Source organism: Doryrhamphus excisus, chromosome 23 (genome assembly GCF_030265055.1).
Source record: "Doryrhamphus excisus isolate RoL2022-K1 chromosome 23, RoL_Dexc_1.0, whole genome shotgun sequence".
Classification (NCBI taxonomy): domain Eukaryota; kingdom Metazoa; phylum Chordata; class Actinopteri; order Syngnathiformes; family Syngnathidae; genus Doryrhamphus; species Doryrhamphus excisus.
The window spans coordinates 341,978-368,138 of NC_080488.1; the positions used below are offsets into that span (position 1 = coordinate 341,978).

A 26,161-nucleotide genomic window follows, 5' to 3' on the forward strand; every position below is an offset into this window, starting at 1 on the left:
ATTTTTGGGAGCGTCGTCGTGTCAGTAACACGAGCCTCCTGGGAAAGCCAGGAGAATATTCCACGGGACCGAATCCTGGCAGCAACACGGCCGTGAGGCCTGTTCCTTTGTTGTCATGGTGGAATGTTAGCGCTTTGGAAATGGCCGCCGACATTCATTTGGACGTGTTGGCCACCTTCCAGGGTTAGGCGCTCGTTAAACGACGCATGCTAACGTTTGATTTTTACAGCGTGAAAATGTCATCTAAATTCTAGCGAGGACGCCGCCGTGTGGTGGAGGGGCGGGCATGTTGGGTCAAATGGGCACCCTTCTGTGTGCAGCGGGTGGGGCGTACAAAGACACCTTAGTTTGGGAGGGGCCATTGGCTGTACTGCTTTCCATCTATCTGTCCATCCGTCTGTCCATCCGTCTGTCCATCCATCCATCCCTCTGTCCATCCATCCATCCCTCCGTCTGTCCATCCATGGTGTATAGCTTTCCATGTGATGAATGTCAAAGGGAGAAATGAAAGGCTAAGAAGAAAACACGGACCATGAAAAGCCAACATGATGAAAAATAGATCCGGGACAAAGTGACCTTTTAAAGTCGTGGAGACGTTTATGGAAATTCATATCATCCTCGTCTCGTATCGTCTCATATTTGAACAAAAAGAAAGAGTAACATGTTGAAAAAGCTTCAAAGATCTTTCCTTCATTTCACCCGACCTCATTGGAGCAACGCGACCACGAGACAAATGATGGCGCTCGTCTTGACACTTGACCTGTCCGCAGTGGAATTTAGTGAGCCATGCCATGCCATGCCATGCCATGCCATGCCATGACTGTTTCATCCTCCAGCAGCTATCCCAGCTATCCCTGCCAACAGACTCGGCTTCTCTGGGAACCTTCATCCGACCTGTGAACCACGTCCGCCCCCCGAATGGCGTAGTATGTATGGCGAAGGCCTTGTTCGATCATCCGAGCGGGACGCCGTGCGGCTTGTTATCTTTGTCCATTCTCATCCTCAGCAGATGATATCACCAGGCTGCTGCCAGGAGCTCCAGGCGGGATATGGAAGACCGGTCCTTCCAGACTCCAACGACGTACGACTCCTGGCCCAAGCCGCTGTGGTCACGCGGAGGCTTAGTGCACAGATAACGCAGCTCTGCTCCGATAAGGTGGCGGCAACAATGCGGGACGTACGGCCGCCATGTTTCCATGACTCAACTTCTTCTGACGTGGTAAAGTCTGGAGGACCAGACAAGACACGATAAAGAACACACTGACGACAAACAAAGTGCGATAAGCAGATTCGTTCCTCCAAATCTCAGACTTCCATCTTGTGTACCCAGGCCGCCTCCGACACGGCGGCGTAGGCCAGAGTAAATACGCGGCAGACGCCAGACACCCGCTCATGGGAGTCTCATTGGCCGCCGCCCAAACAGTATTGTCCTCACAATGGCGGCTGAATCAAAGAAGGGATTTGCCGTCAGGTGCGGACTAGCAAAGCTGAGCCAAGTGTACACACTGCTGTCATGGCAACGCCTCATCAAGGAAACCAGGAATGATGGCGGCTCAGGCTCTGGTGGGGCATTTACAACGCGGTACGTCGTTCACGGCACACACATAGTAGTGTACACTACAGTGTGTAGTTTAATACCACACTCGTCCTACGGAGGCAACAGTGAGCCACAGACTCAACTTCAAAAAATACTTGACCATTTGGTCACGCCCCCCCTCGTTTATAATGTTGATAAATGGAATATTGTCATAGAATACCTGTTCATATGATTTATAAATAGGCTTTGGAACACCATTAGAGTCCTGTAGACATGACATAACATCCCTATAATCACTGTTATACATTATCCAGCTGTGTTCATATGCAATTTGCTCGTCAGAACCAACCCGAGGTTAGCAAGATGGCGTATTCCTGACAGCCGTATGACCTCAGGCTTTCCTGGAGGCAAACGGAATGGATGGGAATGCTTGTCATGTTAATCCCTAGCAAGGATCCCAACATCTTTCCTTTCCTTTCCCTGCCACATCTCGTGACGCATCCTCGCTCTGCCACAACGTCGGCTGTCCTCCGCTTTGCCTCGACCGACTCTTCTCGTCCTCCTCTTCTCATCCTCCTCTTCCTCTGTCCGTGTCGCTACGTTTGTGCTCGGATTGGCTTGACGAGAGGAGACATGATTTTCATCTATCGTACATCAATAACTGGTCACTTTGGACGGCAGCTGGGGTTACTGGGGTTACTGGTGGTAGTCTGGCAGCTGCTGGGAGGGCGATGAAGATCATCAAGATTATCTGGACATTGTAGCGGTGGGAGGGGTTTGGGGCATCTGCATGAGAACCTGACCTTGGACCACAGGCTGCTGAGTCATGTGATCGTCATGTGACTACAGCATGGTCTCCAAAGCAGCGCCTTGAAATGGAAGGACTGGTTTCAGCATTACTGTTGTGGACAGCGCCGTCGGGGGGGGGGGGGGACCCCTGTGGATGGTGACCGGAAGGGCGGCTGTAAATAGCAAACACACATTCCCGCACGGTGTCTGGTTCACACGCTCCTCCTCGAGCAAGAAGAAGCTGGAGGGGATGAAAGTGGAGCAGGAGGGAATTCAAGTGAGAAATCAAGGTTGGTTGCAGCGTTAGCGTCAGGTCAACAAATGATGGGATGCTACCATTGTTCAAATAATTCCACTACCTCCAACACAAAAAGTATTTGATGAGTTTTTTTCTGCGTCGAGCAAATGCTTCCATCACCAACAATTGTGTACTTTTCTTCTACGACTACTAATACTACTACTATTAATACTTTTCTACTTGTGTAGGACCCCTGCTGTGCAGTCTTGACGTCTCATCTAGCGACAAGCTGCTGCAGATCCAACAGTACCAAATGCTAATTCTTGCAGTTCCTGCGTTCCAGATGTGGATCAGGACTGGATGGGGGTCCCTGAGCCCCCAGCTAGCTTGGGGTGCGACACGCAGCACCTGCTGGGTTTCTGCTTTTTGCCCCCTTTTCATGAAACGAGTCTTCTTAATGAAATTCTGCTAAATCCCTCCAAGCATCCAAAGGCTCCGTGACTGGAGAACGTGTGTCATCACTTTCCACGAGCAGAAAGGAGATCTGCTCCACAGATGAAGAAATGAAGTGATCATTCATCCCATTTTACGTCAACAACGAGACGTGGAGTCGGGGGAATAAATCACAGCCGTGATGCACCCGGTGCTTGACTGTCCAAAAATATTGGAACACAAGTTAAATATATATTATATATGTTATATATATTGTGGTCCAGAGGGACGCACCACAGCTGAGATTGAGTGAAAAAGGGTTCTCCTCCTCTTCTGTGTGGAAGTGGTAAGCTTGGGGCTTTTTTGAAACACTTTCCGAAGTTTTGAATAAGTAAAGTAAAAATAGTCCCTGCAGTGATCCTGCAGTAAACAGAATGATAGGAGAGTAAAAGTGACTATAGGGGTGTTATTTCCTGACTATAGAGCTCTAATGGACAGGGTTGCTATGCTCAAGCTACAAAAATATTCCATGAATATTGAACCTTTTTAGTGGAAACGACTTGTAAAGCCATGAATGAGACGGCAGTGTTTCTGTTGAGTCGAGGTGTGTGGAGGCCATCTGAGCTGGTGTGAAGTAAAGACAGGAGATGCATAGAAGTGGTCCATATGATCCCAGTATCCGAGTATGATCCCAGTATCCGAGTATGATCCCATTCTTCTTCCTGCATGCTGACGTACGGACGACAACAACAAAGCTCTTAAAAGCTTTCCATTTCCATAAATGCTCCACAGGCCCACATTGATTGTTAAGCTTCTCTTCCATGACCTACCAAACCCTGTGATGGGCCATCATCGGCACGTGTGACCATGCAGTGTGTGTGTGTGTGTGTGTGTGTGTGTGTGTGTGTGCGGCAACACTCTTGCTCACACATCTTCAAGCGGTACACAAAAAGCTTTTTACTCATCTTTGCAGTCTGCATGACTAAGTGATCTCCATCTCCTGCAGGACTCCACATGGAGCTGTGATCCCCCTGGCAACACACTCAGCCCCCCCCCCCCCCCATCACTTGACATGTCAGACCTAATAGTCCTTCCACATACGTACACACCTGTAAACACAATCTGGCCCACTGGGGAATGTCCCTTGGGTGGGTTACCTTTTCCCTTCCGTGTGAGGACCCCCTGTGGTGGGCTTTCAGCAGGAAGGGAACAAAGAGAAGGCTGAGCGTCTTCACGGAGTCCAGATGCCGACAACCACCGTAACCACGCTAAAACAACACCAGCAAAACATAACCCCCCCCCCCCCCCCATGTGTCTTTATTCCGAAACACAAGAAGAACAATTCCCAAGCAAATCAGGAAGTATGAATGGAGATATTGGAGACATCAATGGAGATAAAGTTATTTTAACTTCTAATAAACTTTGTTATTAAAAAAGGAGAATAGACCCCCCCATTTCCCCCCCGACCTACATCCTCCATGACCAGCCTTCCTCTCCTATGCCAGATTATCCATTAGCTGCCAGCTGAAGTGGCCTTGGACTCGGACAGCTGCTCTCCCAGATGTGGGCCAGATTCCTCAGGATTTCAAAGTGGAGAAAGTTCAAAGCTTGGCTGCAGGGAGCTTTTCCCAAGAAGCACAAGAAAGGAGGCGTGAAGGGGGGGGGCGGGGGGGAAGTGGGGATGGGGGGGGGGGGGCAGCTTCTTCTTGCAGTAAGTCTCTCACCCTCCACAGGAGGAGGTGGCAGGAGGACGCAAGCGTGAAGTCAACACGGTGCTCCTGTGGGTGAGGCTCAGCGGGTTAACTTAGCCCCGTGTCGTGCACCCTCAAGTACGAAGCTGGTGTCAGAAGAGTACACATCTACATCTAATCATCTAGGAGGAGTAGACTGTTCCTTATGGCCTCCTCAAGGCATCGAACATGAGTAGAATATTTCATTCACAAAGCAAAGCCCGTCATGGAACCAACAGCAACGTCACGTTTTGACGTTTTGCCGACTAAAGCCATGGAGAACAAGGTCCTGGACGCGTGTTCAACTCCAGCTGCTAGCGGCCCGCCCTGGTAGGCCGCGGCTGGTGGAGTCCACGTCAGCCTGTGCCTCTGTCGTGGAGTTCGCCCCGACTCAGCAGTCTGGCTCTGACAGCTCAGCGGTCACACGGAATGCCAGCTCATCGACTATTACGCCGCCACTGCCGGCCAGCGCCGTTCCCTGCCTCTGCGTTGCTCTTTGTTGCCGAGGGAATCTGATGATGTGGCGGCATGTGACGCTCCGGTGTTGGGGCTGAACGGGCGAGGATGAAGATCTAAGTGCACTAAGCCAAAAGGTGAACTGGTCTGATCTGGTTCCAACCAGTCTGGGGCGCCTTGTGACAAAGTGGACCAAGTGCACAGAAGCGTTTCTTGGAGACCCCGGGTCAGAGACACAGAGAGAGGATAAACAGCTCATTAGCATTAGCATTAGCATTAGCATTAAAGCTGCAGACACACAGAGTGGCACCTTCCCAGTAGAGCTTCCCGACTGGAAGCACTTCCAAACCGACATGTCAGCTATTGCAGGATCTCTAAGACTTATTTACAGTTTTGCCGTGGGAGTCCCGACCCGGTCAAGCTGGGAATCCCGCTTGCTAGCCCAGTTTGCCTACGCTCTGTTTGCCTTGGATTGTACGTCTATCATTTGGATTGGTTAGCAATGCTGCTAATCCAACATCACGGCGCAGCAAGAACCCCTGGGAGTGACCCGCGTCAGTAGAAGAAGCGGAACGACCCGACATGAGTTGGAGGAAGAAAAGCAACCGCGTGCGGGACGGCATCGGTCAGAATGCTAACACCCATCAAGCTAAAGCCAACATTGTGACAGGAAGTCAAAGAAGACGGAGGACCTACTTTGAGCTTGTCGAAGCGTTCGGTGAGCGAGGACACCTGGTGCTCGCGGTGGCGGCCAACCAGCTTGCAGAGGGCGCATATGAGCTGGTCGTCCACCAGGCAGTACATGTTGACCTTCTCGTTCTCGTGCTCCACGCAGGTCAGGCTGCGGAGGTGCGTGTCGGGCACGGGCTCCACCAGGCGGTGACCGGTGAAGGGCTTCTTGTTGGGGTGGGTGGCTCGCAGGCAGCGGTCGCAGTACGACACCTCGCACGTGACGCACGTCTTGATGGCCTCGCGAGGCGGATCCTGCTCGCAGAACTGGCAGCTGATGCGCGGATCCATTTTGGCCACAAAAGCCGGACTGTGGTTGGCGTTGGCGTGGTTGGCGTGGTTGGCGTGGTTGGCGTGCGGGTGGCTGGAAGTGGCCGGGCTGCTCCGGGCGCTGCTTCCGCTCGTGCCCCCGCCGCCAATCGTTCCGGCTATGGTGCCGCTAATGGTGGCGGTGTAGGGCCGCTGCAGGCGCCGGCTCTCGGTGGGCGAATTGGGGCCGCTGAGGGAGGCCTTCTGAAAGCGGTCAATAATGTTCTGCAGCGTCACATTGCGCTTCAGGCCCTCCAGCCCGCGGTGATTCAGCGTGATGACGTAACGACAGGTGGGGCACTGGAAGGCCGAAACGGACTCGAGCGGCTTGCTGGAAGAGCAGTGGGACACCAGGATGCGGTGGGCGCAGTTGAAGCACAGGCTGTGGGCGCACGGCAAGAGCAGAGGGTCTTCAAATAACTCCAGGCAGATTGGGCAGGTCAGCTCGGACTCCAGTGTTTCCATCTTCAGTTGAACCGATCTAAAGGCGACATCAGATCCCACGGAAGCTGGCCCGTCACCTGCCGGGAAAAAAGGAAAACCAGTCAGACAACGCAGACTTTGTGGAATGATGGAGCCATGAAGGGAATGGATCAACACGTTCTTGTACGATGTAGTAGGAGGTCTTGTCACAGACTAGATGGCGGAAACTGGAAGTACACTGGAAGTGTGGATTGATTCAAGCCATCACATGGAGCAGATGTTTGAAATGATCCAGTCCAGATCAGGAGTCAGCAGTCTGGCCTCTTTCCCGAGGACAAGTCAGCAGCGCCGCCGAGACCACCGTTAATGTGACTGTGCTTAACGGAGCATGGTGTTCTAATTAACACGCCGTCAGCAGGCCCATTAAGCCCGGCCATGTCACTCTGGGGAAACCGTGCCGGCAGTGATGGAGCTCCTTGGGGCGGAGCTCCACAGTCGCCGTGCGACACGCGTGCACGCCGCACACGCTCTCTGCTGCCGTTCTACCGACGCTTCTGGAAGGAGAATGGTTTCATCTTGGACGCGCGTCTGCACGCCATCGCCGTGTACGGCGGTGATTACAGTCATGGACGCTAAACAGCAGGCTGGCGTGGAACGGATTCCTAGTCAGTCGGGTCTTGGAGCCTGGAGCCAAACCAGGGTGTAGTACTGGACTTCAACCAGCAGAGGCGCTCTTGCTTCGGTGGATGAAAAAACAACAACACATGGGGCCAAATCATTCATCGATTATCCAATTAACTATTTGGGTATCGGATGACATTTAGATTTTTTTCAAATTCCCAATCAATTCCCTGACCTCATTGCACATATTTTGTTTCCAAAAATGTTCCCTCATCTTAGGAGGTCAGATCATGCTGTGGACTCGCACTGCAAATTCCATCTTGTTCCTTCTTCTTATCTCCCGTCGTGTCCTGTCGGTCCTGGTTGTTTGACTTTGGGGTGAAGTGATTACGTTTATGATGACAGAGCTGCTGGAAATGGGAATTTCTCCCAGAGATATGTTCCCGTTATTCTTACACAATTACTGACCTGCCCTCCATTTGCTGCAGATGCTCGGACCCCAATGGAACACTACCTTCTGGAATGCACAACGCACATATATGTTCCTTCCCATTGCCCCCCCCCCCGCTCTAACCTGACATTTAACGTTGATTGGAAACAACTATTTTTTTAATGCAGAAACACGGTGGTCCGACACAAATCCTTCCGCTTCTGCTCGGCCTCGGTCTCAGAGCTTTCATTCACGGGTTTCTGATGAGGTCACCACATACCAAGCCAGAGGCCGCCATGTCACCTTCCAGGAAGAAAAGATCATTTCATTCATTTTCCCAGCACACAAGTCATCGTTATGAGCACGCTGCATGAATGCTGCCATTATCCTTGGAAATCTCAAAACACGCTGAGCTTTTAAGAAGCGGGACGCTGTTAAAGTGCAGCCAGTGGAATTTAGACGCATTAGTGGAGGGTGTGTTCCAGCCATCCTGGATCACACTCCTGCTAAGACCTGCTAAGACCCGCTAAGACCTGCTAAGGTCTACTCAGGTCTGCTGGACAGGAGGGTCCACCCGATAGTTGAACCTGGGATTCAGGAGGAGCCGTGTGGCTTTGATCCTGACCGTGTTCCTCGGGGAAGACACATTGGAGGGGCACGTTGGGATGGAAGTGGCTGGGGAGAGGGAAGTCCCATCCCACAACCCAACCTCCCATAGGCGGAAGAAGATGGATGGATGATGGATGGATGGATGGATGGTGAATTGACCTTTTCCTTTCCAGTCGCCCTGTCGTTAATAAAACACGCTGTTACATAAGACTGTTGACTTCATCCTGTTTTCGTAGTTTTTGACACAAAAAGGAACAACTAGCATAAAAGCCCCCCCCCCATCTAGTCCCAATGTTGCTTATCTGCCCCTCCTTCGGTCTCATCCCAGTTCCATCTTCCACCTGACTTCCCCCTTTTCCTTCTTTCCGCCCGAGTCCCTAAAAAGGCTGGTTCGTGACGCCTGTTGATAAAACGTAAAGAGTCTGCATCCAGAAGGGCGTTTCCATCCCTCGTTCACCGCAGCCTGGCAGACCGCTTTAGCTTTAGCGCTCTCTCAAAAGCAACCTTCATGTGTTTCACTGAGTCAACATCAAGTCCCAAAGTACCCGTGTGAGGACTAAACCATGAAACATTTCATATTCCTTTCAAGAGTTCCTGGAAAAAGAAACTTTTGTACATTTCAAGGTCGCTTTCCTACATGCGCCGACTAGAAAAAAGGCAGCAGCAGGAAAAGATGGAGGCAACAACGTCTTCGCTACCTGGATCCTTCGCTCCAGCTTGATAGGACTGGACTGCATTGTGGGTTCTCATCCATCCCGTCTTCGCTCGATGGAACATTGCACCCTCACTCCATGTCAATAATGATGGTGGAATGCCGCCTATTATTATTAAAAAATGCATATTTAAGCAAATTGTACTTCTTGGCCAGAATTAATATTTGCAAGCATAAAAATGGTTGAACATCTTTTTTTATGTCTTCTTATTGTTTCTGATTGGGTAATACAAATGTAAGTGTGACTATAGGGGTGTTATTGCATGTCTTGAGGGCTCTAATGTATTTGACCTGTGGAACCCATCAATCACGCTAAACCAGGGACAACTAAAATGGTTGGAAGTACAAACATCTACTGGAGATGAAGTACGGGAAAGGTAGGCCAAAGTGAGGTAAGCCAAAGGTCGTACCAAGAAGACGCATACTTGGAGGTAAACGTACGGATGCGGGCCAGGATGGGTACACGTGTTTCGCAAGCCTGCAGGCTTCCATTTTTCTGCCTACGTGTATTTAAATTGGATTTTTCAGCCCTGCCACTATGCCCCAATTCTGGATGAAAAGGCACCGCGCTCGGGCGTAATATTACCTTGGATTATGTCGCTGTCACTTAAACACGTTGGTGGATTCCAAAACGTGACTCACTGTGTGTACGGTTAATCCGCTGTGGGCTTCTGCTGTGTTCGCCGTGTCTGCAAGACCAGGTTCCTTTGTCCTACGTACTTCCACTTCGGTTTGGCTCACGGCAGGGATCACATGACTTATAATATACTGTATATTTATTATATTTACAATATACTAATATCAGCCCTGGTTCACTGCGGTTCATTGGTTCCTTCTCCACCATGATGAGTGGATTTCTATGGAAATGGAATATTGTCACACTTAGGGCGTGGAAGTCCAGTTTATGAGCGTCTAAATACGCCTTTAAACGTTAATAGCTATCTCCTGCATCCATGCGTTGTTGTCATATAGTGACGCCCCCGGCCCACAATGCATTGCGCCTGTGATCTAAGATGACAGTGTCCACAAACCCAGTGGTGTTTTGGTTGCGAAGCTGGTGAAGGCAAATATTTTGGATGTAAACCAAAAAAGGCGGACGTTAACCAAGGTAGCGCTATACAGTATGTGGCTGGGACCAGTGAATACGGCATTAAGCAGCTTGACAATGCAAAGCTCTGCCATTTTGCCAAATCATTTCAAAGCCGCACGTCAAAAGGCCGAGACTTGGACCCGTGTGGATCCAGCAGCCGGTCATCATGAATGACCACAGTCAGACGTGGTCACCTCTCCGAGCTACCAAGGACCTAAAGGAGGCGGTGAAGTACCACCGCTTGTGCCGAGCGTGTATTCGTCCGGACGACGGGGACGGGATCGAGCGCTGCAGAGATCAGCCTGAACGCCTCCCAGGCCGCTTCTCCAGACGTGAACTTATGACCCCAAAAGACAAGCCCCTCATCAGCGCTCGGGACGGAGCGGTGCACGAGGCGTGTGTTTACAGTTGACACCTAATCACATTTGGTATTTCAACGTGATGACGCCCGTGTGGGGGGGGAGGGGGGGGGGGGGGGGATGACACCTCCTTAATGGCTTAGCTTTCACTGGAATGTTCTAGAAATATGCAAATATACTCCACACTTGGAAAAAAGCAATCTGCACCACGTAAACCAAAACATGATCTTTTCAGCGAGTGATTGCATTCCTAACCCACACGCACACACAAACCCGGGCGGAGACGGGAAAAGACCACCACCTCCTGCATTAGCATTGATGCTACATGCCTGGCTTCTGCTCTACAACGAGGGTCATCTCCATGAACCAAAGACTGGCGCATCGTGTCACCACAGCTTTCCATGAGTGGAACCAGCAGTGGTTACGGACCGCCGCTATTCCCGCTCCCACTGACCAACGCATTTGTCTAAAATATCAGACCACGCTCCTGGAAAGGGAAAAGGGAAAGCCACACAACCTTGCAGAAGAAAGCCGCCAGGAACGGATGGAAGCATCAAGCCCACAGCCTTGGTGGGGATGTGGGTGCTGGTGTGCAGGCTGCCGTGGGGCTGAAGGACCAAAGACAGGGTACAGACCAAAGACAGGGTACAGACCAAAGACAGGGTACAGACCAAAGACAGGGTACAGACCAAAGACAGAAGAAAGGCTTGCTACAATAAACCATGCATGACCCGGTCCACTCAATACAAGCGTGGACAATGAAATAGTGGATGAGCCCTCATGTCAAATTCACACCAGGACCTCCAGGAGAACAAGAACTTGTCCGTTGGCATGCTTGATGCCCGGGCTTCCAGGAGGCCGGTGGGAACGTTTCTCCAGGTGCTGAAGATGTCTTCACCGTCTGGAAGTCTGGATTTAGATGAGGGGAAGACCAGGATCAGTTGGACACCTTGTGATCGGGGCGACCCCACGGGCGGGCGTTCCTGTCCTCCATCTTGTGCTACAAAGTCAGGCGCTGCTATTTATAGCACACTAATGTTTGGTATTTCCTTCCATGGGGGGTCGAGAGTACAAGCCATTGTTTTCCCTGGCGGCTTTTCGATTGGCTCCCAGCCCCCCCCCCCAGGCTGGTTTAGGATCATGTGTCCATATCAAACACCGATTGGTCTCCTCTGCCGATGTTGATTCTTATTTATTGATCAGTGGCAACACACGGGCAGCCTGCACACGATCAATAGAGGATATTTGTTTGCCTCTTAAGACGACCGTCCTAAGGCCATCATTCATTCCTAAGCTCTCACTACTTTTGTCCAACCACCAAATATACCAAATATACCAAATATACCAAATATACCAAATATACCAAATATATATATATACTGCCATACTTGCAGTTATTGGCTGTTTGTGTCTCTCATTGGTGACACAGCAGGAACAATAACATAAGATAAGATAAGATAAGCCTTTATTAGTCCCACAGGGGCAAAGGGATGGGAATAAGTCTGCTGTAAAAAAGCCCCCCCCCCATTTGAAAGAAACATTTTCCATTCTCACGCTAATACAGGACCAACTGCATCCCTTTTAAGTCAAGACTAGACACTTAGTTTGGCAGGTGAAGTTAGCCATGAGAAGATACTTTAAACCAATACCAGGACACACCTGTATGTACACCAGGACACACCTGTATGTACCAGGAGACACCTGTATGTACCAGGACACACCTGTATGTACCAGGACTCACCTGTATGTACCAGGACACACCTGTATGTACCAGGACACACCTGTATGTACACCAGGACACACCTGCATGTACCAGGACACACCTGCATGTACCAGGACACACCTGCATGTACCAGGACACACCTGTATGTACCAGGACACACCTGTATGTACCAGGACACACCTGTATATACCAGGACACACCTGTATATACCAGGACATACCAGTATATACCAGTATACCCACACGCTGGCCATCTTAAGCATTCCTGGGTGCACCCATTCCAGAGACAGCACACCACAGTAACGGACGCTTCCGTCAACAGCTTCTACTTGTGACTTTTACTTTACCCAGACAGACTACCATGTGGCTGGTTGCCAGATCCAGCAGTAGTAAAACACAGCTAGCATGTAGCACTACTGCTAAACCGTCACGATGGCTTTAGGACGCTAAACCCAATACTGGTGATAAGACCCTCTGGGACACCGGTGGATCAATGCCAAATGTTTCATCCACATTGCATGCAGCCCCCCCCCCATTCATCCATAGCCTCTCTCCTATGGTCTATTCCAGGCGAAATGCTGCACACCATTGTTACGCCTCCCCAGTCCGCATCCACACAGAGCCGGAAGGGGGGGCAGGTCTGTTGTCAGCAGTCATTGGTAGATGTGGACACGGTGACTGTCCCACGGCGACTGTCCCACGCCAACCGTCCCACGCCAACCGTCCCACGGCGACTGTCCCACGCCAAGCCGGAGCACACGCGTGTGGTGAACGTCCCGCCTCTGACAGAGGAACGCATCACTGGAGAGAACGGCGCCAGGATTTAGCAGCCATCCGCTTTGTTTTGCAGGCAATAATGAATATTGAATACCGTCCCCCCATACCCCCCCCCCCTCACTTTCCATCTGTACTCCATTCCTCTGCTTCTCTCTTTTAACAACGTGTCACCCAGGCGGGGGCTGACATCAACACCGTGAATAATACGCCAGTAAAAGACTTTTTACCTGGGAGAAATGTTCCCAGAAACAATCTGGCATGTTTTAGTGGGAAAAACGTGCATTCCTGCAAACAAGCAAAGCTGAATGTTGCTTTTCCACGCCACGTGCGGTCATGAGGGGGAAGGAGGACCCCCCCGGGGTTAAAACGTTTATGGTAGCGCCTGTGGATTGAGCTCCCGTGTGACACCCAACCACAAGGTTTACAATCATGACATGATGGCGTCCATGTTTCTCAACCAATCTTGCTGATCTTTTACAGACCAGTGCTTGGCCGCCCCCCCAAGGGTGTGCACCCAATTCCTGGTGATTCCTGGTTCTAAACACCCTAAAGTTACAGCGTACTGGCCCCTCCACATTTAAGGTCGACTGAGGGCTCAAACTTAGGAGTTTAACAGCAGCGCCACCTTGGGGTGTAATGTCAGGAAGGTCGCAGGCCAAACGGGTGGTGCCTCTTTTGGGCGATACCAGGAGCACCTGGCTTCAGTGCAGCCCCTCCCCTCCAGGTACGCTGGGAAAGCCCGAGGGCGGCGACGGGCCGGGTGGGAGTGGGGGTTATCGCCAAGACAGCGGGGGTTGGACTTCATCCCACACGGCGGGTGCCAGCAGGTTGGATCATGGGAAACGTACGCGACGCAGCCCGCTAGCAGCTGGGCGCTAACTAGCTTAGCCGCGGAGGTCCGCTGCTCGAAACTCACTGGCCGCTTTATTAGGTACAAGCACAACAAGCCAACGTAGCTTCATTTGTTTCTTTCACCATCGCCACCATACTACACCGCTGATGGGGAAGTCCTAGACCTTCATGTCCAAAACCATCCCTGCATCATACTTTGGAATGAGACCGGAACTCAGACCAGGACCAGGGGAACGATGTGTCATGCCTGCAAATAAATACACGAGGACATAAACATTGCACCTTTTCCTGAGAAGAAGATGGAAGAAGATTGCAAACAGGAGCCAAATTATTGAATGAAATCAGGCGAGAAGATAAGAGGTAATAGATAAGAGATGTCTATCTGCCCTCTTGCTTCTTCTGGTGCTTCGTGGGCCTCATGTGTTTCACATTATGACTCAAAGTCAGTCTGAAGGTCGCACGCTGCCTGAGGCTCGCTTCCTTTTGGAGGCTTTAATGTGTTCGAACGTGACGTTCTACGTCACTGGCACTCGGCCGCATCGTTAAAGTTAACCATCAGCTATGGCCGTCGTCCCGCAGCACACACGCTAGATGTTCAAGTCCGCCAAGAATCAAAGAAGGTTAAGCAGGTGAAAAACTTTGCTGTGAACTTCTCACTGGAACTAAATGTCCTCCAGCCCTCGCAGCAGAAGCAGGAAGGCAAGCGAGAGGAAAAGAGGCAGGTAGAACGATAAATGCTGGCAGGGAGGAGAGCATATGGAGCTGGAAGATAGAAGCCAATGCCTACTGGGCTGGCTGGCTGGCTGGCTGGCTGGCTGGATGGCTGGATGGCTGGCTGGATGGATGGATGGCTGGATGGCTGGCGTGGGGAATATGTATCACGGAACAGACGATAGCGTGAGAGGAACACCTCGAAGGCTTGGAGGGGTACCCTGGTGGTCTCATGGGACATGACTGGAGTGGACGGGTGATTATTCTGATTTAGCGGCATAGTTTCTGCTCAAAGAAATAAGAAATATAAAAACTATAAAATAAATATTCCCATTGCCGATGGCAGAGCTTCGTTGCTCTGTGGTGCTTCCTCGGATACGCGACGGTTGGTCATGTTGAACTTCCCTGCTCCGTGCCACCGTGGGGGGATGGGGGGGAGGGGGGCGGCTGTGACGTGTTTCTCCCGACTTTGACGTCGCTCCTGCTGCTTGCTAACTGTGTTAGCATACACTGCTGGTCTTGCTAACCTGGCCTGGCAATGCGGGTCAACACGACGTCAACACAAGCTGCTTGTGTCCTCAGGAGGATCTCAGTCCAGAACCGGATTCAACCTCCACTAGTGACACTATTCTAGTCCCTGGATGGAGGCTACACTAGATCGCCGTGGGGGGGGGGGGATTGTTGCGTCACACCTGCTTAGCATGAAGACACCTCATGTGTGGCAAAAGAAGGTTTACACCACCCCAAAGCAACCAACTTCTCCGTGGTACTTGGTCTGGTCGGAGGGCAAACTGGGGGTCCGGCCTGCGGTTTCCCGACACCCCTCCACCTCCAAGCCATTAACCCTTACATTTGAAGAACACTTTCAGGGATCTGAAAAACCAACCAAGCCCAATACTACTAGTGATAATAAGGTATGCAAATGAGCTGATTGTATTGCAGTACTCCTAGCTTGCCACTACTGTCAAAATCCTTTTAGTCAGAGAATGAGCCTGCCTTTCTGTGTACTGTGTACTCTATACAGTATAGTACGGAAGGCTGTACCCTGAATGGACCAAATAGACGGAATACAATACGTTGAAGCAGAGTTTCATTAGGTCTCCATCAGACCACCTGGGCATTACGCACCATAAAGTGGTCCAATGAATGCTTCCCATTAGCTACCTACACCCGCACTTGGCGTTCTCGGGTCTTAAATCATTCAATGCAACGACGAGACCCGTAAAAGAAGGAGAATGCGGCAGCGGCAACACGCCGACTCACGCCGATGTTTTCCGGACATCCGTGAGCCCAAGCGGCCCGACACGAGACGTGTGACCGTGCGTAAACACTCACCAGCCGGACAAGTGGAGCGTGCTGGTCGCCTGTCATCCTGGAGCTGGACCAAGTTTGGGAGAAACACCGAAGACAAGCACCGAGTCCGGATACTGTTCCACTGAGTGACGCCAAGCTAACATGGGAAAACACCGGAGCTCCCTTCCTGGGTCCAACTGCTCTACCGGATCACGCTTCCAATCCGGGAAGTAGACGCTTCAACTTTGGCCAGACAGGAAACAGAGAGAGAGAGAGAGAAAGAGAGAGAGAGAGAGAGAGAGAGAGAGAGAGCGAGAGAGAGCGAGAGAGAGAGAAAGAGAGAGAGAGAGAGAGAGAGCGAGAGAGAGCGAGAGAGCGCGAGAGAGAGACGTGTTGGGGGAGGCGTCGAGCAACGTCTCCGCCCACCAGCGCCCCCCCCCCCAACATAAAGCAGCATATTGGAGCCAGTTAGTTTTTCATAAACTAATAATGTGCTTATTCTACAGACGACTTAAAAAGCCACTTCATTAGGAACCCCTGTTCACTGGTGATGGGTGGTACCACTGGTTAGGATTCCATACAATACTTTTTAATGACCCCACACCAACCCCCACCTCCCACCTGCTGTGGCCCTGCAAGGTGCACTGTATTTGGGCACATGCTCCGAGCCGTTGTGTCACACCAGGAAGTCTGTGGTCAACCTTGGCTCTTTTCCAAGATGAAAGTGAGGAGGAGCCTGGCCGCTTGGGAGCCCCCCCCCCCCCAGCTGTAGTGATCCCAGGCTTGGGGCTTAGAGGCAGGCTATTGTTGGCGTGGAAGACCACGGAGTCCATGTGGTCATTGATTCCACAGCTTTGGTGATTTCAAGTTCAAGGCTGGTGTCTAAATGCAAAAATCCCAAGGTCACCATTCCGGATGGTCACATGATATTAGTGCAGTTTTCCAGGTTTGATGACGGTACAAACACTCTTTGGAGTTTTCTCTCCGTGCAGGATGATGATGCAACCGTGAGCAATAAAAGAGATGAAAAAGGAGAAGAAAGACCTCAAATGGCCAAAGGCAGTCATTAGAATAATTGCAGATATGAATATAAGCCAAAGTGGCCTATAATTGCTGTGCCATTTGGAGGACTTGTGTGGGTTCTAGCGTGATGTCGTCTAGGGAGTATTACCGTGTTCAACTGTCTCTGTGGACTTCCAAGAGAGTGTGGCACGGACTGGCATGGACTGGCACGGACTGGCACGGACATAGTGACACCATCACTATTTGATACCATTACTAACTGATACCATTACTAACTGATACCATTACTACTTGATACCATTACTAACTGATACCATTACTACTTGATACCATTACTAACTGATACCATTACTAACTGATACCATTACTACTTGATACCATTACTACTTGATACCATTACTACTTGATACCATTACTAACTGATACCATTACTACTTGATACCATTACTAACTGATACCATTACTAACTGATACCATTACTATTTGATACCATTACTACTTGATACCATTACTACTTGATACCATTACTAACTGATACCATTACTAACTGATACCATTACTACTTGATACCATTACTAACTGATACCATTACTAACTGATACCATTACTACTTGATACCATTACTAACCGATACCATTACTACTTGATACCATTACTACTTGATACCATTACTACTTGATACCATTACTAACTGATACCATTACTAACTGATACCATTACTACTTGATACCATTACTAACTGATACCATTACTAACTGATACCATTACTAACTGATACCATTGCTAACTGATACCATTACTACTTGACACCATGACTGAGTGCATGACTGTGTAAGTCCGTTCAAGCTTCACCCATGCCGGCCAACCCCGGACTCATGGACCTCCATGCAGGCCTGCTCCATGGCGCCTGGAGACAAGGACAGATTGTCATCTATCCTATCCTGGAGATAGAGTAGCAGATTCCCTAACGGAGCTATCATAGCGGTGCTTGGAAGCGGTATTGTGTAAACAGTGTGGGTAGGAAGACAGGGAGCGAGAGGCTGCGTGAGACGGAGGCTCGGTGACAGAATGGGAGCAGGCAGGACCAGCGAGGATGTTGACAGTAAACAAAGCGGCCGCTGGAGACCGGACCTCCCTCTTCTGAGGGTCCGGCCAATTACATATGGAAGCCCCATCACATTCTCACTTTGCATCCCTGCATGACAAACGATGGACAGTAAGCGTCCAGAGGAAATGCACCATGCCCCCCCCCCCATCTGGGATGCACCGTGCAGCCCATCCATACACTCGACTCGTGTCTTTCACAACATCTGAGCCCAGAGAAATTGATCGGTGGTTGTGCTTCATGCGGTGTCGTCTCCCGCCATGCTGGAAGGATGGATGATAACCACGGCAGGAACGATAACAGCAGCCCTCAGAGTGAAAAAACACTTCAATAAGATTGTTGGAAAAAAAGCCTTTCAGATCTTCTGTGTCAGATTTGTTTCATAACCAATATGGAATCTTGGGACATCACGGTCCTCCACTGATCATACTCGGAGGTGAAGAAGAAAAAAGACTAACTCATGAAGCTCATTCATCAGCCAAGCGTCCCCAGCAGGACAAAGGATGAGAGCACAACAACAGGAAGTCCTGTTTGATGACGACACGCTAACAGACGCCGTGGTCTTTGACATGGCCAAGTCCCTTCCAAGGAATCCTGAAGCTAGCGCAGCTAGGAAAACTGTGCTAATTCCTGCTGGAGCGGCGCTTCACGGCTTCTTGTTGTCAGCTGCCATCGAGCGTCGCCTCGCACCCGCTGCTTTTGGGCTCTAATCATGCAACGAGATCACCGAGACCACCAGCCCGGCTTGCTGTTAATGGCCGGGTTAGGCCTGGGGGGTCCACACGTCCCCCAGGGATGAAGACACAAAATACTGGAAAAGGCAAAGCAAACCAATGTAGGCCAAACGTGCAAAGCAGTAGAACATGTTCACACCATCTCAGCTTTGTCTTGATGAAGCCGTTGCAGTGGAACCTCTGGGTTCCTCTTGTACACTGACACACAGCGAGCGACCACACAAAGCACCCGAGCATCAGTGACTCCCGGGATAGAGGTTCTTTTACGGTTGGGACACTATAGACAGATTCCAGTCTTCAATGGTCTGTATTACGCCTCGTTTGTGGTAACCTCTTCCTTGGGGAAGAGGAGCCACCATGGCCTTTGCCACCACTCATCTCTTAGACTGACTCTGATGTGAGCAGCAAAATGACCCGTCCAGGTGCCAGTCAAGCCCTGCTCCTTTGCCCCGCAAAATCAGACCCGTGACCAATTTCACCAGGCCTGACTGAAGGGGCCAAATAAGCAGGCGCTTTTTAGCCGTCTGTCAAAGGTTCAGTAGAAGCAACCAACTCTTCTTGTGTCTTCATCCATCTAGCATCTAGTCATCTAGTCCATCCATCCATCCATCCATCCACCCAATATTAAGGCGACAAAGCTGCATCCTTTGGTTGATTCCACAGTGACCCCCGACCCCCTGCAGCCATGACACACCCACCAAGGGAAGAGGGCTTCTGAAGAGGATCTGACGCAGCAGAAAGCAGAGTGACAGAATGCGAAGCCTGGCTTGTAGGCTGCTTAACAAAAGGTGTTCTCCACATGCAGCAGACTCGGGCTGCCGGGGAGCAAAGGAGGGAGGAAGAGACTTGAAAAGCAAAGAGCAGGAGCAGAGAAATGTGGGTCAGACCGAGAGACAGGAAGAGGCTCCATGCAAATCAGAATGTGTAAACATGTACAGGCCTAATCTCATTATCCCCCAATCTCCCGGGCCTGTGATCAGACACTCGATTGAAGCCGGAGAGGGGTGGAGGGGGGGGGGGGGGGGGGGGGGAATGGAAAATATGAGAGGAATGAAAAGATTTTTAGCAAGTGAGTTGAAGACTTTAAGGGATCAAATAAAGTAGGCCCTCGTGGTTTTTGGAGGTTCTTGTACTGCTGCACTGCTGCTTCAGAGGCTAAAAGTCAACTCTGAACCCCGACATCACTTCCTGTGCGGACATGAGTCTTATATCATGTATCAAATGATGACATCTACTATGTCCAAGTGTAAAGGTGACTGTACTTCACGTCTGAGGGGCTGTAGGCACGTTGGAAAGCATATCTAGAGGGTCGTATGCCAGCTATGAAAATAGTCCATTTACGGAATGAATAAGGAATCCTCCATCTTGGAAATCCACTCATCATGTTGGGGTTTGGAGCCAAGAGATAAATCCTAAACGCAGGATTCATTGGAATTGACAAGCATGCTCGTTATTGTGGTGCAGAACTCTGCTGTCTATTTTGGAGACACGCAGCCGTCAGTCGGATGCTGAGCAGGGAAGGCAGTCCTTGCTGGTCCCACCTTGAGCTTATGCAGGTCTTCCTAATGTGCGTGTATGTCAGGGGTGGAGGAAGCTGATAAGGAATTATAATCCATGACGCAATACCTCCAGGCTGCGTTTCATCCCAAGTTCTGTGGGATTGGCGGAAGGGGCCAGATGTTGCGTTTCCATGTGAACTAGGACCTCGGTTCAACTTGGGACATGAAATGACGAGCAAGACCTTCACAGTCTGTTTCAAGTCTCCAGGTGGTCTCTGGTCTGGCCTCTTTGGTCACTAAGCATCCGGAGAAATGCAATCACGGAGATTCCACACTCTGTCATCATTGTTGCTTCTTCTGCGTCTGTCATTATCCTCCTCTTCCTCGCCTCCATCTGGCCGCCAGCGCCCATCAAGGCCAGCTCAGGTGGAAACAGAAGGTCCGTTTGAAGCTGCCCTGCTGCAAGCTTTCATCTCCTGCTCTACCTGGCCAAGGGAGGCTGCGGGCTACCTGAGCTGTCAGAAGCCATACGCCACAGTCTGGGGGGGGGGCAGGACACGGGGGGGCAGCCAAGGGGATGAAGTCCAATGAGTGACATTCATCCATTTTTAAAGACCATTTATACGGGACGCGTGGAAGGAGTGGAAGGAGCACAGAGCAAATAAAAATACTGACCTTCGCTGCTACTCGCTTCCGCCCCCTGCAGGCCGTCCATGAACACGCGAGAGCGGGGTTGGTGCTTTGGTGGCCTGGGACGCACTTAGAGTAGAATGGCACAAAAATACTTTTCATCAGCAGTAATTTGACAAGAACGACATGAAAAAGAAAAAGTTGTCAACAACAAACTATCCATGTGACAGGAAGGTGACCGTGTTTGACCTTTGACTCCGCCTACGTCTGCCATGTTGGATGGAATGGTCTCCAAACCCAAAGGAGAATGAAGGTATGAACAACAATTGTACTAAATGAGGTCCCGGCTGTCACCAAAGGGCCTTCATGTTGGCTTCTGGCGGCAGCGGACGTATTCGTACATATTCGTACGTATTCGTACGTATTCGTACATATTCGTACATATTCGTACGTATTCGTACGTATTCGTACGTATTCGTACGTATTCGTACGTCCATCATCCCACTGGCGGTGCCGTCAGTCGGCATAAAGGTCGGCCAGTTTGACAAATGGATTCTCCTGCAGCCGCTACCTGCGTGAATGGAGCATGGGGAATGATGATGGAATGCTGCAAGGCAGGTCTGTGCTTAGTCAAAATGCATGTGCACGTGGACACATGCACACACACACACACACACACACACACACACAAATACTTCTGCCCTCCAAACATAGCCAGGCCTTTAAACAGATTGTTAAGGCGGGGGAAGTATTTGTCGGGGGGGGGGGGGGGGGGGGGTGCATAAGCTGAGCTGAGTGAAACTGAGACATGATGTCATTTGTTGACAGATTCCACGGGCGTCCGGTCAAGTGACTTCTAAGGAGGCCTGTTCAGAGCAGCCATGTTGGCGGAGCTTCCCCGAGGAAGCAGCAGCCACGTCTGATGATGTGCGGACCCGTGAGTGGCTGGGAGGGGCAACGGCGTGTGCATCCAATCACGCTGCAGCCCCGCTTAGCGCTTGGTCTTGGTCTTGGTCTAGACACCATAGAGCTTCTGTGTACGGTCGCTTGTCGGAGGAAGGAGGAAACTTGGGGAACTGCCGGAGAAACGGCAATCATCAGGACAACATCTGAACTTGCTGGAAGACGCACGGCAGAAAGCTAAATACAGTTCTACTTTGTTTTCATGAGCAATGCCTTCCAAAGAGTCCAACTAGGACAGATTCCATAGACGTATGGAAGCATGGAAAACTCCATTTTTATCCCAGAAATCATGGAAATCCATCGAATCATGATGTTTGACCACCATGCAGGATAGATGGGAATGATGAGCGAAGAGGATAAGCTAACATGTACCCGCAGTTAAAACTACATCAACCACCTGCATGCCCCCCCCCCGTCCCCAGAGCAGCCTAATTTAATCCAATTAGCTCCTTCTCCTGAATAGCAAACAAAGAAAAGTTCATGAGGAAGCATACATGATCAAACAGGTTCTGGTGCTCCCACTCGGCGAGAGAGTTTGGGAGGGAAAAGGAAAGACAAAATCCCCGGGAAGGATCCGGCACGGTGCTGCTAAAAATAGAGCGTGGAGTGGATGGAGGGGGGGTGGAGGGGGGGGGGGGGGTACCTGTGGGCTTGGAGGCAGCCTAGTTAGCGATGAGCAGTTGCAACGTCGATGCAGACCGGCTGGAGAGGAGAGAGATGCAAAGATGGAGGGATGAGAGACGCATGAATAAAGGAGTGAAGGATGAAAGGGAAGGAGTGAGGATTGTGCTGAGCGATCCATACGTAGATACCGTATGAAGACATCAATATGTTCTACTAGTCAGCCTGGAGGATGCTGTCTTCACTTGGCCGACAATGACAGACCAACAAGATGCCGAGGAGCAGCACTTCTACTCCGAGTTTCTCATCTCACGGAAACACAAAGAAAAAGGCACAGCGTATTATTCACGGACATGGTGCCATTAGGTTATATTTGATTGGATATATTTAAATATAAATATATATTTATATATGTATATATGAAGGCGGTAGATGACCATAAAGCATCTTCAGACACTTTGAGGTAGATGACCATAAAGCATCTTCAGACACTTGAGTCAAGGTTCCTTGGGAATTTGGGCTAATGATGCGTTGATCATGTTTAGCAGGTCCATCAGCCGCCTTGTCGGGATGTACACAAACGAAGGTCGACATCCATAACAGGTCTCCATGACGGCCATCTGTTGGCTAGCGTGCTGCTATTTATAGCGCCTATGAAACAGCTGTTCTATCATCTTTTTTCCATCACAACAAACCACCGTTTCCTGTCGGCCCGCCCGGTCCGACCGCCGTCTTCTGCTCGTCCGCTCATCCACAGCACAAAGTGCCCCAGGGGAGGGGTCGCTGTGTTAGCCAAACCGCAGCCGCTACAGTAGCTCATCTCAAGGAGATCACTCGCATCCGCTGACGAGCTCTACTTAATACTTAGCGACTGTAATCATGTTTGCTTCCTGCACCACATCCACCTCCTGACTTCCCTACTCCGCCATCCAGCCCGGACTAGATGGGAGACCGTCTACCAGATAATGAGACTGGAGTGAAGACCGGGTTCGTGTATTTGCTTAGTCTGCCAGAATGAGTCAGGCCAGTGAGGTCGGACAGGACTGAGGCATCATGGGATGGAACTGTCATAACTAAACAATATCAATATTTGGCAGGATGTGGAAGTCTTCCCTCGTTTATCCCAGTTAATCGGTTCCAAACGCCGCCGGAAGATGGATTCAATATTAAGATGGCGTACAAAACCTTCCAGTCTGTATAGTACATATAGTACATATAGTACATATAGTACAACATAGTACATAAGACATGGTAGACATGTTGTTCTGTTGTCTCATCATCGCTTTGGCAGCTTGTACACTCGTATCACCCGATGTAGGACGACCCGATAGTGTTGGACTAGACCTAGGCCAAGACCTAGCATGAGTCTACAATAGTGAAAGACCAGTCAAACGTCCTATTGTGGTCACTCGGCATCAGCCTTCATCATAGCAACTTCTACTGCCTGGAGGCCCTTCCTTCTTCTTCTGCTGGGACCTCTTAGTGTGGCCCCAGCACCCGAACACGATGTAGGAACATCGCTGGGAGTCGAGGTGAGGCTCTTCTATTCTTGGTGTCGACACAATGGGATGGGGTGGCTATTTTACGAGACGGGGCGTTGGTTGGCTGTTCCAGAATGATCTCACCACACACCCATCTGCACTCATTATCAGCAACGCCACAACACAAAGGAGGGGCTTTGTGTCACCAGGAAAGCGATCGCACATTCCTTTTGTTTCCTGCTCGGGTGGGACCTCACACACGTCACACGGCCAAGGTTTTCCCACCGTGATGCAAGCGGCGGTCTTTCTAGTACACACGTCAACTCGTTGGAGAAAAAAGACATTTTAGTTATTGAATGAAGTCTTATCATTTCCATGATGCATGGGAATATAGAAAAGTCTCAATCTCATTTGTATACAATGGGTCACTAGAGCCCCCAGACATGAAATAACACCCCTATAGTCACCTTTACATTTGCATTAACCAATATAGTCGCTACTGTATAAACAGAGAAAATAAGCCATATTAGACGTACGTTCCATGTTGGAATTTTGGACAGAATATTCCCTTGCGTCTTGACATGACTCCACACTGCTATTAGCCAACAGAGTCCACAGATTAGGAGTCAATAAGCCATGTAAGACCTTAATCAGTGTCCCCTGGGAACCTGAGTTAGGGGTCTGGTGGCTGCCTCACTGCCGACACCTAGTGGTCAATGTAGAATACTACATTACACTTACAATGGCCCATTTATTGGAATTATCATTTAGTTGGATCATATAGCCACTTTATGCTAATAAATGCATAATGTGGGCCAGGAACACGTACAGTTTGATAAAAATAATAATATAATAAAGTATAGTAAAAATATAATAGACCATATTCAACCAAATTCCCCAAACTGTAATATATCGAAGGAGCAATAATCCAACCGTGCTATTGCTAGGGACTACTGTATATTATATTTTTATAAGGAGCCAAAGACAACCCAGCTGCGGGCTGCAAATGGCCCTCAGACTCACTTTGGACACCCCACTGAGCGCCACTTCCTCTTTAGATTAACCTTGAATTCAAACTGTTAACAAGAACTTGTCTTTTCAACTAATACATTTGGAATTTGGTAGGAGAAAATTCCAGCAATGAAAGAAAGTTTTAACAAACTTTGAACTTGATACTGACTCACCTTTGGGATATTTTATGCTCAATATTGGCCTGCTTTATTAATCTACTGTCATTTTCTACTGTAATTAAAGCATGACGATACCTGAGATGATGCAATCAGAGCATCACATCAACAACGCCGACTTTGGCCTGGCTGCTTCCCAAACAGATGAGACTCTTTCCTCGTGTCTTCCTGGAACGCTGGGGCATGGATGGATGGATGGATGGATGGATGGAGGGCTGGTTGGATAAAGAGTAGAGGGGAAAAGGCGGCGCATTTGCAGCGATGCACCAAACAACGAAGGAGGAGGAGGAGGAGACGGAAGCCAAGGCATGTCCTCACTTCCTGGCGTCTAAATATTTGATACGTCGCCTGATGTTGTTTGGGGGATTAGTCCCACTCTTTGATCACGCTGGCTGTCAGAAGGATGCGTTGCTGGTGCAACGTCAGCCATCGCCACGAAGGAGACGACAAGTGGGTTAATAATGAAGCGCATGTTTTATTAAAAAGGCCACTGACAATGTTTGTCACATGCCATAATTGCTGCTAAAGTCGGAGCCCAACATGAAAGCGTAGTGTTTGGGAGAATAAGACGCTTGCCTTCCATGCGCCAGGAAGTCTTCTTCAAATCGGGAGAGAGACGGAAGTGTTGCTGCCTTAATCCTTGGGGTGCCGGTTTACCATGAAAAGCATGCATGAATATGAATATGAATATGAATATGTCCTTCAAACATCCCCAGACTTACAGTGGAGTCGCTAAGGATCAGGACTGGGACGGCAGAAGGAAACGTGAGGAAGTGGCTCATACGGACTTTGGTCCATGCGCCAGCAGCAGAAACCAGAAGGAAGATGGCAATTACAGGCCACTCTGGTGGCGAACAATGGCAAGCGGGAGATTACAGATTGTTGTCTCTGTGGGGTGGGGGTGGGGGTGGGTGGGGGGGGGGGGCTCATTTTCTGCCACTCACGGCTGCAGAACCTCGCGTCGCAAGGATGGCACAGAGGAGACGAGTGGAAAAACCACACGTTAGTTTGTGGTTCTACATGTAGGAAATCTTTCATGTTCATTTTCAGTGGACGAGTTTGTGGTCTACAAAAGTCCCACTAAGGAATTGTCACCTAC

General features: G+C 50.0%; 1 protein-coding gene across 4 annotated transcripts in view; it reads right to left on the reverse strand.

Annotated features, from left to right (window-relative positions):
* The window catches only part of mid2 (midline 2), a 61,174-nt gene that overhangs the window by 24,142 nt on the left and 10,871 nt on the right, over positions 1-26,161 (reverse strand). For 2 of the 4 annotated variants that reach the window (XM_058062805.1, XM_058062804.1), the window contains one exon: positions 5,879-6,741. In XM_058062805.1, coding sequence (XP_057918788.1) covers positions 5,879-6,685 — 807 coding nt within the window. In that variant the 5' untranslated portion in view covers positions 6,686-6,741. Of the gene's footprint in view, positions 1-5,878; positions 6,742-15,861; positions 16,150-20,855; positions 20,940-26,161 lie in introns of those variants that run through there. The other 2 variants (XM_058062801.1, XM_058062802.1) reach the window with 2 other exon arrangements.